General features: G+C 43.0%; 1 protein-coding gene across 1 annotated transcript in view; it reads right to left on the reverse strand.

Moving 5' to 3' along the window:
* Window positions 1–12,865, reverse strand: part of abca2 (ATP-binding cassette, sub-family A (ABC1), member 2) — a 71,375-nt gene extending 58,510 nt beyond the window's left edge. The window contains exons 1-2 of the mRNA XM_034541928.1: window positions 12,505–12,865; window positions 942–1,035 (exon numbers count right to left, since the gene is read on the reverse strand). Of these exons, the coding sequence (XP_034397819.1) occupies window positions 942–1,035; window positions 12,505–12,570 (160 nt within the window). The 5' untranslated portion in view covers window positions 12,571–12,865. The remainder of the gene's footprint in view (window positions 1–941; window positions 1,036–12,504) is intronic.
* Between the last annotated feature and the right edge of the window lie 1,649 nt (window positions 12,866–14,514).

The following is a 14,514-nucleotide window of genomic DNA, read 5'->3' on the forward strand; positions in this document are numbered from 1 at the left end:
ACTCAGGGACTTGGCCTATCTGGGCCACACAGAGAAGTCTCTGATGGCCCATTATGTCTTCAAGCTTATTTCCCAAGGACTGGAAATTGCCCAGCAGGATACTGGGCAGAGGTGTTCTCTTTCTCTTCGCGCTTGGCAGGATCTCTGTAATATATGGTGAGTAATACGTGTTGATGTTTAGCAGTGTGTGGCAGTCATAAACATCAGGTAGTGTTGTTCCAGTCGGTACAAAAAGTAAAAGAATAGTGTCAAAAAAATCAACAAGTCCAGTTTAACCGGCAGCTCCATCTATTATATTCAATGTGGTTGAATCAGGAATGTTGTCAGTCAGCATTGATCTATGAAAGCTCTTTTCATTTGCTGAGCGGTTGTTGTCATGCTGTCCTGTCCTCCACTGCTTTAACTGACTGAGGTGTATTTATTATTCACCATAACACTACCTTAACCCCGACCTTTTGTTAATTATGATTATTTCCAACCTGTGCCAGTGGTGGAAAGAGTATTTAGATCTTTTACTTTACCAGTGAAGTATTTTTAAATGATTTTATTCATTAAGCACACTCTACTTCACCTCCCGACCCCACCGACCTGGGGACCAATCCCTGCTCTCCACCCCAGGACCCATTAATTACCATCATGAAGACACGCCTACCCGCACACTGTGTTGTGATTGAATACGTTCTGAGAAATCAGTTGGAGATTTATTTCAATAAGAAGAATATATCACCATTTCTTCCATTTTACTGGCGCAAAATCAGTTTGGTCCTTTCATAATGAGAACAAGCACAATTTGGCTGTATAGAAACTAAAAAGGGCTGCAAATCCTGAGTAAATGTCCCTTTTAACCAATCCCTCAGTACATATTATTACTGTACGGTGGGTTGAATTGATAGGATCCATCCCCCTGCTGTCTCCGTCTATGTTCGGCTTTGTCTGCCTACCTTCCTTGACAGGAATCGCTGGCTTCTTCTGCCTCAGACCCAGGAGGATGAAGAAGAGGACCAGTGGGATGAAGATCTCAAAGGCCAGCACCCACTGGAAGGGGAAAAGGACAAAATAGATTATTCACACATCCATTCATTCCATCAGGGCGGGAGTGGATGACGTAATCTTCTATACATGCGGTATCACCATAGTGGAGTTCACATCCTCCTACCCACACTTCTTCACTGGGCTTGATCATGAGCTAATTCATATCTCATCAATACGACAAATACCAAGTGAACTCTTGTTATTCCTGCTGTAGGACAAATACAGTCAGTAGCTAAGAAATCCGTTAGCCAGCCTCTCAAGTGCACACAGCAGCCTGCCCAAACTGGCAACTCATAAATCACATTTAGGCTGGAGAGGAGGTATTATTTTTGATGTTTAAAGATAGAAGTCACTTCAAATACACCAACAGAGTGATGACTGCTTATACATCAATTATTTAGCATTAGATAACCACATCATCAGTATCAGAAACTAGTTTATTGCCAATAAAACATATAAAGAAAAACATATACTGAAAAAGTCAAGAATCATAAATATGAAATAGAAAATGTACAATAAATAATATGAAAAAATATAAAACATGTTCAATACATCCTTTTTTGAAAAGATTTTTGAAAGCGCTGTTGAAGCCGGTTTAGTTTGCAAACTTTGGGGTTGTGTCTCAGTCAAGATGACACGCCCCCGCTTGCTTCTTGATGGGGTCCTTTACGTGAAACTTCCAGAAGCCTCAAATCAGTGATTACTTCAATATGAATAAGGACCTAGAAGCCTCGCTGACCTTGTTGTCCAGCAGCCGTTATGCAGGAGGGGCGCTCTTCTTTGGGTGCTTTGCGACAATTCCCATGTCCAGTGGGACACGCCCCCTCACTGTTCATCAGGTATTTGATTGGACGCTGCAGCTGATCGGACTGATCGCTGGAGTTTCATAGTGAAGACGAGTCACAGATTACTAAACTCAAGTTTTATATTAGATTTTTTTCATGATTCACCAGCTGATCAAAAATATGTTCATTGTAGGTCTGAACAACTTCCTTCAAAATTAGCTTTCCATTTCAACCTTTGATTGCTTTTCCATTTAGAAAACAGCTTCATACAACTGAACACACATGCTCTAAAACAGCTACGTACTTCTCTTGTTAAAAGTCTATTTTCATGTAGACCAAAAGCGAACCTCCGATCTGAATAATAAAACTCTGTAATGTGTCTAATGCTGCAGTCTCTCTCCAAATGTACATGTCGAGGTCAAACACACACCACCTCACCATCAAACCTCTGCCGCTTCAGCTTTGTTATTGCCTTTTGTAAATGTAAAAAGTAGTAAAAATAGCGGTGCATCTTTTTGACGACTTGATCATTTAGCTGTCTGGGACCTGTTTCGTCACAGGATTTCAATTCAATTCAGTTTATTTTGTCTAGCCCAAAATTACAAACTCCCCTCAGAGGGCTTTACAATCTGTACACATACGACAGGGGGAAAAAGGGAAGAACCCTTCAGGAGAGCAACAGAGGAGGATCCCTCTCCCCGGATGGACAGAAGCAATAGATGTCATGTGACCAGATGAACAGAGTTACAGAGTTACAACACATTCAATGAATATGACAGAAATTATGAATAATTAGTAGTAGGCATGGACCACCACCCAGACCTCCACAATCCATGAAACAGACAGAGGTAAAGAAGAGGGGCATCAGCAGGGCCATGGCAGGGGGCCGGCCCACCAGGCATGAGGCAGGTATGAGAAACTGGTAAATGCAGTAAGTGACTGGATCTGTTTCCACTCAAAATAAGGGCAACAAAAAAGAGGACAGAGAGGACAAGCTGACTTATCGAAACGACAGTTCTTCTGCGACAACTGAAAATTATATCAACACAGATACAACATTGCAACTGATGGGTGGGGCCAAACCACCTGTTGTCATGGTCTGGGTTTTTGTGTCTTGTTTCCTGTTTTATTTTAAGTCCTTGTCTCTTGTGTCCTCTGTTTCCCTGCACTTCCTGTCCCTGTGATTGTCTGCCCTGTCCCTGATTGTCTCCTGCATCTAATCACCTGGACCTTCCCTGTGTACTTAAACCCTGTTTGTCTCCTTCAACATATCGGTCCGTCCTGTTTTGTCCTTTGATGGCCTAGAGCCCATTTTTTGTGATTCCTGTTTTTTCCGAAAGGAATAAAGTTTCTTTTGCACCGTTGTCGGCATTTCGGTCCTCTCTCTCTCTGGCTACAAGAGTCGTGACAGAAGAAACCGACCATCATGGACCCAGCCTTCGACCGTTATGTAGAACTTTTTGTTGGAACCCACCTGTTTTCTGGTGACCGATAGATTTAATGGAGTATCATCTGCATAACAATGAAAGTTTATGGAGTGTTTCCTGATAATATTGCCCAAAGGAAGCATACTTAAGGTAAATTAAATTGGTCCAAGCACAGAACCTTGTGGAACTCCGTGATTAACGTTGGTGGTCATTGAGGCTTCATCGTTTACAAACACAAATTGAGATCGATCTGATAAATAGGATTTAAACCAACTTAGTGCGGTACCTGAAATGTCAATCGACTGATCCAGTCTCTGTAATAGGATGTCATGATCAATGGTGTCGAATGCAGCACTAAGGTCTAACAAAACAAGTACAGAGATGAGTCCTTTATCAGCACTAAGGTCTAACAAAACAAGTACAGAGATGAGTCCTTTATCAGCACTAAGGTCTAACAAAACAAGTACAGAGATGAGTCCTTTATCAGCACTAAGGTCAAACAAGACCAGTACAGAGATGAGTCCTTTATCTGATGCAATTAGGAGGTCATTTGTAATCTTCACCAGTGTTGTCTCTGTGCTGTGGTGTTTTCTAAATCCTGACTGAAACTCATCAAACTATTATGATGTAGAAAGTCACACAACTGATTTGCAACTACTTTCTAAAGGATCTTAGAGAGGAAGGGAAGGTTAGAGATCGGTCTGTAGTTAGCCAACACCTCTGGATAAGGACACTTCGACATGCAACTATGGGAGGAGCGAACCGGGTACCGTGTGGTTACGGGACGACCACTCTCCCCACTGAGCTACAGCCGACCATGAAGAGTGGGCTTCTTCAGGAGAGGTTTAATTACAGCTACTTTGAAGGAATGTGGTACATGGCCTGTTAGCAAAGACACATTAACAATATCCAACAGAGAGGTGCCAATTAAAGGCAACACGTCTTTAAGTAGCCTCGTTGGGATGGGGTCTACGAGACAGGTAGACGGTTTAGAAGTAGAAACAGCCGTTTCCAAGGCCACTCCACTTGAGGACACACATCGGCACTGGTTGAGGGCAAGAGATCATCAATCTTGCCTCTAATAGTTAGAATCTTTTTATTGAATAAGTTCATGAAGTCATTACTACTGCTGTCTATAGGAACACACAGCTCCACAGAGCTGTGGCTCTATGTCAGCCTGGCTAAAGAGAAACCTGGGGTTGTCCACAGACACTTACCACCAAGAGATCAATTCAGTATTGCTCATTGGGATTCAACAGTGTAAGCATTTCACTGCATATGCTCGTGCATGTGGAAAAGTATCTGGACTGGTGAAAAGCACAGCTAAGCTAGACACCAGTGAGCCTTTCATTAGCATAGATCACTGCATAAAACATTCAGTCACTGGATACAAGAGAACTGTGACTAGTGTTCCAGCTCAGTAGTGAGGACATCATAGAGTGTGTTCAGCGTCATCAGATGCTCGAAGAAGGACTAGTCCATGTCCAAGTCCCAGTTCGTCCCTGCTGTGCTCTGGTGTTTGGTCTGCCTCGGCACAAATGTCACACCGGTCCTGTGTGTTTGGGCGAGAGAGCCTTGGGTGTGTATGGGTGAGGGAGCAGCATGAGTGAGCCTCTCGTCTTGCTCCTAGTTCATCAATAAAATGCCTCCATGGCTTTGTGTTATTAAGGTAAGTGTTAGTTTAACTGGTATTGCTGCAACTGCTAAAGTGTGGAAGTCAAACAGCTTCAGTTGCATCAGCACCACCCTCTCGACTGGAGTTTGCAATGTACCAATGGGTGGACAGCACCGTCACAGTGACTAGATCCTGGGTACTGAAGAATGTGAGGATTCTCAGGCAAGTTCTGGAGTCAGAAGGAGCATCTTTTTAAGGACAATATCCTCTAAGATCTAAACGGGCAAAATCCCACTAAATCTAAAACAAGTGTATTGTGTCTCTGTGTTCAACTCTGATTGAGTTATGACTCCAACAAGGAATCTGGTCTAAAGAGAGTTGGCCCAATGAACACTGACCAAAAGCCATGACCCCTTCTTTACACTTCAGTTCAGTCATCACAACAAGCTAATGATCCTACATTAAGTCTAAAGCCCACTGAAAGCCTTCCCTTCTCCCCTGCTCCCCCTTTGCTGGGAGGAATCCTCCCTTCCTTCTAGTCAGCCTCCCCTCTGATCCCACTCCAGTGTTTTAAAAGGGGCAATTTGCCAAAACAACATCCCTAAATCATAACCACCACTGCACAATTTCATTTGGCTTATGGTTTTAGGGTGGATGAGTATGAATGTGTCCTCCAGTAATGGAGCTGAAGGACATCAGTCTGTGTGACGGATTAACAGGAGTCCAAAAACACTATGAAAAGAATCCCAGAGCAGTGGGAACGTTGTGATATGTGTTTAAGTATTCAAGTATGTGGCATCATTTATTGTCATTATGCAACACAGGGATGCACAACGGAATTCAGTTGTTGCTCCTTTGCTTCATAAGAAAAACATGACAAACTGAAGTCGACTAAAAGAGAAGCGCGTTCCTGAAGTGTTTTTCTTTATTTGCATAAGGAGGAATGTAAACAGCAGCAAAAACAAGTCTGGGCATATAGTATGAGTGATATCTTAAAAAGTGTGCATCAGGGAAATGTTCTCTATCAACTGAGTTTGAGTCCTGAGCTCTCCTGCAGCTGGATCAAGGTCCACTCATCCAATCCCGAGCTTCATTAATGGATGTTGTCATATGCCATACGTGCTCCAGATATAAAAGGTGAAAAGACAATGTGGTGGAATAAACAGGGATGATCTGTCATAACGAGCTAGACAAACTGTTGTTCTTTTATCCCATTTAAATCACGATGACTACATGACATTTTTACAAGGCTGGAAGTTACAAGTTATAATATTCTACCGTGATTGGGGGGTTTCCACATTTCAATAGCTATATAAACCCATTTTCTCATATCACATAGGTCTGGTTTACATGAAAGAGCAGTGTATGTGTTGATCATAATGCTGTTGCATTCATATGAAGAGCCTTTCTAGTGTAATTGTGACACTACATGTCACTATTACACTATGTCACAATTACACAGGGGCCGCCGTGACAGACACACCGATGGCACAGCTTTTCAACTCAGTTTGGGGTTCACTATCTTGCCCAAGGACACTTGCGGACGAATGCTGACTGGACTCTAACCCTAACCCAAACAAAGTCTATTTCAAAGCCACAGCTAGTTCAGTATCAGCTGCATCACAGATGACACAGGAAAGAGGACAGAGGACAGAGAACAGAGGACAGAGGACAGAAGGAATGAGGAATGAGAACAGAGGAAAGAGGACAGAGGACAGGAAGATTGAGGACAGAGGAAAGAGGACAGGAGGACACAGGACACTCTGTACACCAACTCTCTTGGCTCTGTCATTCGCTCGCATGGCTTCACCTACCACAGCTATGCTGATGACACCCAACTGATCCTCTTGTTTCCCCAATCTCAAACACAGGTAGCAGCACGAATCTCTGCCTGTCTGACTGACATCTCTCAGTGGATGTCCACACACCACCTGAAAATTAACCCGGACAAGACTGAACTTCTCCTCCTTCCAGGAAAAGGCTCTCCCACCCACGACCTGACTATTAACTTCAACAACTCAGTGCTGGCTTCGACTCCGACTGCCAGGAACCTCGGTGTGACGCTCGACAGTCAACTCTCCCTGACTGCCAACATTACTGCAACAACACGCTCCTGTAGGTACATGCTGTACAACATCAGGAGAATACGACCTCTTCTCACTCAGTAGGCGGCACAGGTTCTGGTCCAGGCTCTGGTCATCTCGCGTCTAGACTATTGCAACTCCCTCCTTCAGGTCTACCTGCTAATGCCATTCGACCTTTACACCTCATCCAGAATGCAGCAGCTCGACTGGTCTTTAACCTCCAGAAATTTACCCACACTACTCCGCTCCTCCGCGACCTTCACTGGTTACCGGTGGCCGCCCGCATCCGCTTCAAAACATTGGTACTTGCATACTGTGCTGCGAACAGATCGGGTCCAGTCTACATCCAGGACATGGTCTAACCTCACACCTCGTTCACTTCGCTAGGCTTCTGTAAGTCGCTTTGGATAAAAGCGTCAGCTAAACGACATGTAATGTAATGTAAAAATGTCAGTTGCTCTGTGCCTGCTGGATTTGTAAATATGACAAAACACTTTTCTGCTACTTTTGTTCCCCCAAATCAATAATTGCAGCTTGTATCCTCTATTTATTGCTGTTGTTTGGAGGTGAATAATTAAACTACAGAGTCTAAATAAAATGTCTGAGTGAACGGGAGACTCAGGTCGACATATCATCTTCATAAGGTGATACAATGTCAATGTTGTGTTAGTCCCAAGTGGCCAAAACATAAAATACAGCTTTAATTCTTTATTTGTATTTTTAACGATAGTCTCATGTGACCCTTGACTAGATTATAGTTTTCCAAAATGCATTGGAGAGGATAAGGGCTGGATATCAATTTAATAAAAACAATGCCAGTACCAACGCTAGAAGCCTTAAAGTGCTATGGTTACCAGTAGGGTCCTTCATTGTATCCCATTCATGGGAATGGAAGCTGTGTGTGTTCCACTGGCTAGCAAATCACGTTGTTATGCACTCATACTCATACGCTCATACAGCGATAACCGTTGATAACACCATCCCGACCCGTAGTGTCAACAGCGCTGTCAAGGAAGCACAACGTCCATCCTGTGGTCCACCCTCAGGTTCAATCTGGCCAATCACACGTCCCATTAAATGGTGGAAGAACGCTTGCTTAATTTGACTGCAAACAACACCACACATATATGTCGTTTATTTCTATATCTGGGTAACAAAAGGATCGCATGCAGGTATCGTTTGACTCGAGAAGTTTCAATAGACCAAGACCTAGTCCTAGACATTTCATACACTGCACGTATATAACGCAAACCTAGCGATGCACATTAAACCTGCGTTCAGTCAGCCTTCACTCTGTTTGTCTCCGTTATTACAGAATCTAGTCTGCAGTGTACTTCAGAAGCGTTGGGCTTCATGATCAAAGAAAGATTGGATGTAAACTGAAAATCATATCTGGCGTGTTTAAAGGATCTTGGCTTGTTTCGGTAAAGGAGACCACTTTATGTTACTTATCAGGGAATATAAAAAGCACGATGAATGAAGGCCCTCCAGAGGAAGAGCTGCAGCACAGTTACCTCACATGGTGTGTAGACAACCTGTCTTCAGCTGGTAGTCTGTTAGAATTTACAGATGGCATTGATAATTCAGTTAACCTTCTGCTACAGAATTACACTCTGTAATACTCAGTATTATTTTGATAGCCCAAAATCACAAATTATCCTTAAAGGGCTTTACAGTCTGTACACATACGACATCCATCGGAAATTATGAATAATGAGTAGTAGGCATGGACCATGATACAGATTTCCACAATCCATGAAACAGAAGGAGGAAAAGAGGAGGGGGGCTAAAAGAGAGTGAATGTTGGCCTTACATGTATTAAGTGGACACAAACAAAACTCCAAATGAATGTTTGTGTTCCAAATACATCCCTTGCCCTGTCATATCTTGAGATCAATGTATATTTGCTCCCCACCAGCTTGTGCTTTTCCACAGATGTATCTTTTTTTGTTGCAGGTTTTCTAGTGCCAAGAGCCAGGCCTCCACAACTGTAATGGGCCTGAAGCTGCCCCACACTGTCCTCATCCAAACAAACACTGCATTCCTGATAAAGGTTTTTATTGTTGTGATATTAAAAAATGAATAAGAAATATTCAAAGTTGTAAAACACACAGTGTGCATGGAATGCACTTTCTTAAGCAACCAAACTGTCTTCTACTTATCTTCCTTTCTCTATGATGTACCTATCAGAGGATCAGAGGATCGGCAGTTCGATTCCCCGCTCCACAAGTCCTGATGGTCAGGTGGCTCCTTGCATGGTAGCTCCTCCCATCAGTGTGTGAATGTTAGATAGTCCTGATGGACAGGTGGCACCTTCCATGGTAGCTCCTCCCATCAGTGTGTGAATGTTAGTTAGTCCTGATGGACAGGTGGCACCTTGCATGGTAGCTCCTCCCATCAGTGTGTGAATGGGTGAATGATGACATGTAGTGTTAAAGAGCTTTGAGTGGTCGGAAGACTAGAAAAGAGAAATATAAGTACAGTCCATTTACCTTTTATACATGGTAAGGCCTATTTTGTGTACTCCTGTGTGAATTAAATATGTGACAAATTCAAAGTACTGAGTATTTTCTCATTTTTGTAAGAACTTCAGTGCAAAATGAACATAGTTTTAGGTGAAACTATTAAGATAAAAAAAAATAGGCCCAGCCTATATTTTAGATGAAGCGGACTAAAAATAAAATTTTAAAAACAGCTGAAAAACGTATTTTACAGAGCAGATGGCAGATATTTAGTTAGAGATGCGCCAACAAATCGAAAATGGACGGCTTTCAACTCAATGTTCTGAATTTTTTACCGGTCCTAGTACTACACATGATAAGGATATTTGTATATCAGCAAACTGCGACACAAAGTCTACACACACACACGGAAGTTCTTAAGCGTAACTGAAGAAGACATACAGCTACCAATTTGTCCCAGTTGCAAGTCCAAAATATGCCCTTATGTACAATATATGTTAACTTTCAATTAATTCATATTTTTATGTGCCCCTTATGTATGCATGAATTTGCCTCTTTCAGAAGGGACCACATATGTGATTGATGCTATCTCAGCTAAGTGCTGACTTTTCTGCTCCAATCATCAATCCTAAGGACAGTTTTAGTGAGGAATAAACAGGGCAGCGTGATTTTAAATCAATAGAGAAAAATGACGCAGCTCCTACTATTATTATGACAGAGGCTCCCCAATGCATCTCTTTTGCCTCCTCAGAGTTTGTCGTCTGAAGGTAGATGGGCTAAAAATAGCTGCACCCCACCCACACGCACACCACCCCCTCTATCAGGACACCAGCAAAGGCATCAGGCGGTGATAAAAAGCAGGCTGCCTGAGGACAGATTCAGCTTCGGCTTTAAAAAACACGGACATCACTAAAATAAACCAGCTGTCAGCCATTATGATTTCTGATTGCTAATAATAGACCCTGTAAGGATTATCGCCATAAGCACTCAGATAGTATGGTTGTGAGGGTCATCACATTGGATTATACCAAACATTTGAGGAATGCTATTTGAACGTCTCTCGTCTGTTGTAAGTGTAATTGTGTCAATTCAAAAGTGATGTTGTTGCCTGATCACAAGAAGTCGCATGAGGGAAACATAAACCTAGCTAAGGTTGCTAAACCTAGGATTTGAACAAACGACCAATGCCACCATTTTCTCAACTCTGGAGGCATTATTTCCTGTAAGTAATTCCAAACCAGAGGCACGGTTGATCTTGAATGTTAACTCTTGACCTTGGAAAAAGAGTTTGTGGCCACAAAGACAGGAGGCCGGCCCACCAGGTATGAGACATCGCGAAAGAGGCCAGACCAATGAGGCCGGCCTTTGAGGCAGGAGGCACAGAGAAGGAGGCAGGGCCATTGGGAAGGAGGCCAGATCTAGGCCAGAGGCTGGATGCAGGAAGCAGGGGCAAGGGGTCAGGACCCAGCACCAGCTTCAGACATAGCCAGGTCCAATGGACCCCATGAGACCTAAAGTCACAAAGACTCCGGGGAGGAAGTAGAGTTAGTAAGGTGCAATGAAGAGATGTAAAGTAGAGAAAGAAGAGGAGAGAGGTGCTCAGTGTATCCTAAAACATCCCCCAGCAGCCTATAAGCCTATAGCAGCATATCAAGGGGCTGGACCAGGGCAAACCTGATTCAGCCCTAACTATAAGCACTATTAAAGAGGAAAGTCTTAAGTCTATTCTTAAATGAGGTGACTGTGTCTGCCTCCCGGACTGAAAGTGGAAGCTGGTTCCATAAAAGAGGAGCTTGATAACTGAAGGCTCTGGCTCCCATCCTACTTTTTAGGACTCTGGGAACCACAAGTAACCCCGTATTTAGTGAGCGCAGCTCTCTAGTGGGGAAATATGGTCTTTTCTTAGTTTTTGTGAGTACACGAGCTGCAGTATTCTGGATCAACTGGAGGGATTTAAGAGACTTATTAGAGCAGTCTGATAATAAGGAGTTGCAGTAATCTAGTCTGGAAGTAACAAACACGTGAACCAGCTTTTCTGCATCTTTTTGAGACAAGATGTGCCTGATTTTTGAAATGTTACGTAGATGAGATTTGCTTCACATGGGAGTTAAAGGACAAGTCTCGGTCAAAGATAACTAGAGATTCTTTACAGTGGTGTTGGATGCCAGGGCAATGCCATCTACAGAAACCACAGCAGATAATTGAGTACCCTATGAGCATTTTAAGATGCAGTCATATGAACATTCATATGACTGAAACCAACATATTGTTGTGGTTACTTATAATAACCTAAATCCTACAGTCAGAACTAAATAATTATATATATATATATATATATATATATATATATATATATATATATATATATATATAATCTTCATATTCACAGAAATATTAGGCTACAGGATATTTAGATTAGATTAGATTAAATTTGGAAAACGTTATTAATCCCCAGTGGGGAAACTCATTTGCCACCAGACATTCATACAGACAACAATAGACACAGTCCACAGAGCACAACAGACAAGTAACACACTACAAAACTAACAAAACCAGAAGATTCTCATAAAACATGACCATCAGAATGCAAGTCTCCAGAATATTGTTCATCAGGTGATCATAAAGTGTTAAGAGTTTGACAGTCCACAGGTTATTATAAATGAGTTCATACATGATCCTATTTTGCAATCCTGTGATTACAACATTCATCAGCCCATTTTGTGGCATCTTATGCATATGATAAACTCCATACCTCATGACAACACACCCTGAGTTTATCTGTGTGGGCCTTTTTTGTAAAACTGAGACTGGGATTACACAACTGTACTTCATCCACAAACAACAACCTGTTAGACAACATGGGCACTGGAGAGAGCGGCTCCTGTTGCCAACAACACCGCGACAGTCAGCATCAGCATCATCAGCATCATCAGCATCATCAGCATCAGCATCAGCCTCCATATGACGCTCACTGCGGGGTTATTAACATGTGCAGATAGAGACAGCAGGTGCTGGTAGGATGGAGGAGAGCCCAGATAATGGCCGCGGTGCCGCTGATCAGCTCCGTTCACTGTCATGGGGTCAGCAGAGGTTACTTACCGGCCCCCTCCTCTTCAGAGAGATGTTCTTCCACAGCAGGAGATGGAGCTGGTGCAGGAATCCCATGTTGCCTCCACTCAGTTTACCAGATTAGCATGACGTTACCGGGAGGTCAATAACCGTCCCCGGGCATCCCGTCCGAGCTGCGGTTCCGCCGCTGAAATGTGCCGCTCTAGTATTAAGCTCGCGGTTCTCCGTGACTTGAAGCACGCTCGTCAGCCGGTGGCCGGCGCTGAAAGCCGGAAGGGGGCGGCTCGTGTTGCCGCTGTCATCTCTGCGTGTCGGTGGAGCACCGACTCCTGCGGAATCCGTTCACTTGAGTTGTGCAGTGGTGCGGGTTGGATCAGGAAACCGGAGGAGACGGCCAGACCGCCCGGTGTGAAGCTAACCAGAAGAATGGGGACGCGCACTTCCGGCCTGGCCTTTCAGAACAAAAGCCCTCCTAATATTTCCAGGAAGCAGCATCCGAACAGGGTTTGGTGAAGTAGAGTCAAAGTGTTCAATACAGCTTTTAGCACATCCAAACAACAAAAAGGTGGAATCCAAAACGTTTTGTAATTTGACGGGACTATGTAGTCTTCCACCATTCTCTTCTAGACACAGACTGCCAGGATGGTTTCACCTCACCTTCCATCGTTCTCTCCATTCTTCGATCCCATAAGGGATTATTTATTTAACCTCATGGCTGGGGACCGTTTATGACCAACAGATGTCCTTCTTGGATACAATGAATGCTAGATGTCTGGACATGTCTGCAGATTGCCAGAGATGACTCAGACATGCACACAGATTCATTCTCAGGCGTCTTCCCAGATGTGCACACAGGTTTACTGTCGCGGTGTTGTTGGGAAGTAGGAGCCGGCTCTCTCTAGCGCCCGTGTTGTCCAACAGGTTGTTGTTTGTGAAGACACTAGCTGTGTAATCCCAGTCTATGTGTATTAGCCTAAAGGTGTGTTGTCATGTAATCACATTTTTAGTTTATTGTATCCATAAGATGCAAAATAAATGGCCCATGTTGTAATCACGTGGTTGTAAAACAGGATAATGTATGAAATCATTCATATTAACCTGAAGACATGTATAGCAAACTATAAGTGTCAAACTCCACCTGGTCCATAGAGGACAGAAGGTCAATGAGAACGTGTGGCCAAATCCAGAACAGAGGGTTGACTTTTACATTTATATCTCTGGAGCTAACCCATAAAAGTATGTAGAGTAACTATACTTTTGTATCATTACTGGAATCACTTTAGTTGTAGTTTATGTACTTGGAATGACTGAGGTAGCACAATCCATGCTTTTAAGAAGAGACCCTCTTTTTGTTGTAATGGAGTCTTGGTTTATGCCAAATACATTACTAATAAATAGAAGATATACTTCAAAGACAATAGTGATATATATTGTAGCTACCTGTTGCTACCAGAGGTCATGGGTCGTTGTGTAATGAGTGACAAAGTGTTGTAAGTGTTCAAGTACAAGAGTTGATCCTGAGATGCGTATCAAGTGTGGGGAGACTGTGGCTCAGTGGTTAGCAGGTCCAACCTTCAATCAGATCGGCCGTTCGATCCCCGGCTCTGCTGGCCTAGTCGATGTGTCCTTGAGCAAGACACTTAACCCCGAATTGCTCCACGTGGCTGTGTCTACCTGTTAGAGGAATAAAACATCCTCTATTTATTTGACTGAAATTAGTCAAAATGAGCCAAAATATCTGCAGTACCCACTCTGTGCATGTTGTAAATTGTAAATTAATCCGATTTATTTGTTATATGTTATATGCTGATGTTTGTATTGCTTGCCGTCAGTATCCATACCATCATTTTAGGGGTTATTACAGAATTTAACTTAACCGTAAAACCTAACCTTATTTTTGAATTGGTCACACTAATCTATACTGGTTCACACAGTTCTCTTTACCAACACACACACACACACACACACACACACACACACAGAGGGATACAGAAAGAGACAAGAGGAGAGAGGCGGATTCTCATGGGAGCACTTTTTCAA

Source organism: Cyclopterus lumpus, chromosome 9 (genome assembly GCF_009769545.1).
Source record: "Cyclopterus lumpus isolate fCycLum1 chromosome 9, fCycLum1.pri, whole genome shotgun sequence".
In the NCBI taxonomy this organism is placed as follows: Eukaryota; Metazoa; Chordata; class Actinopteri; order Perciformes; family Cyclopteridae; genus Cyclopterus; species Cyclopterus lumpus.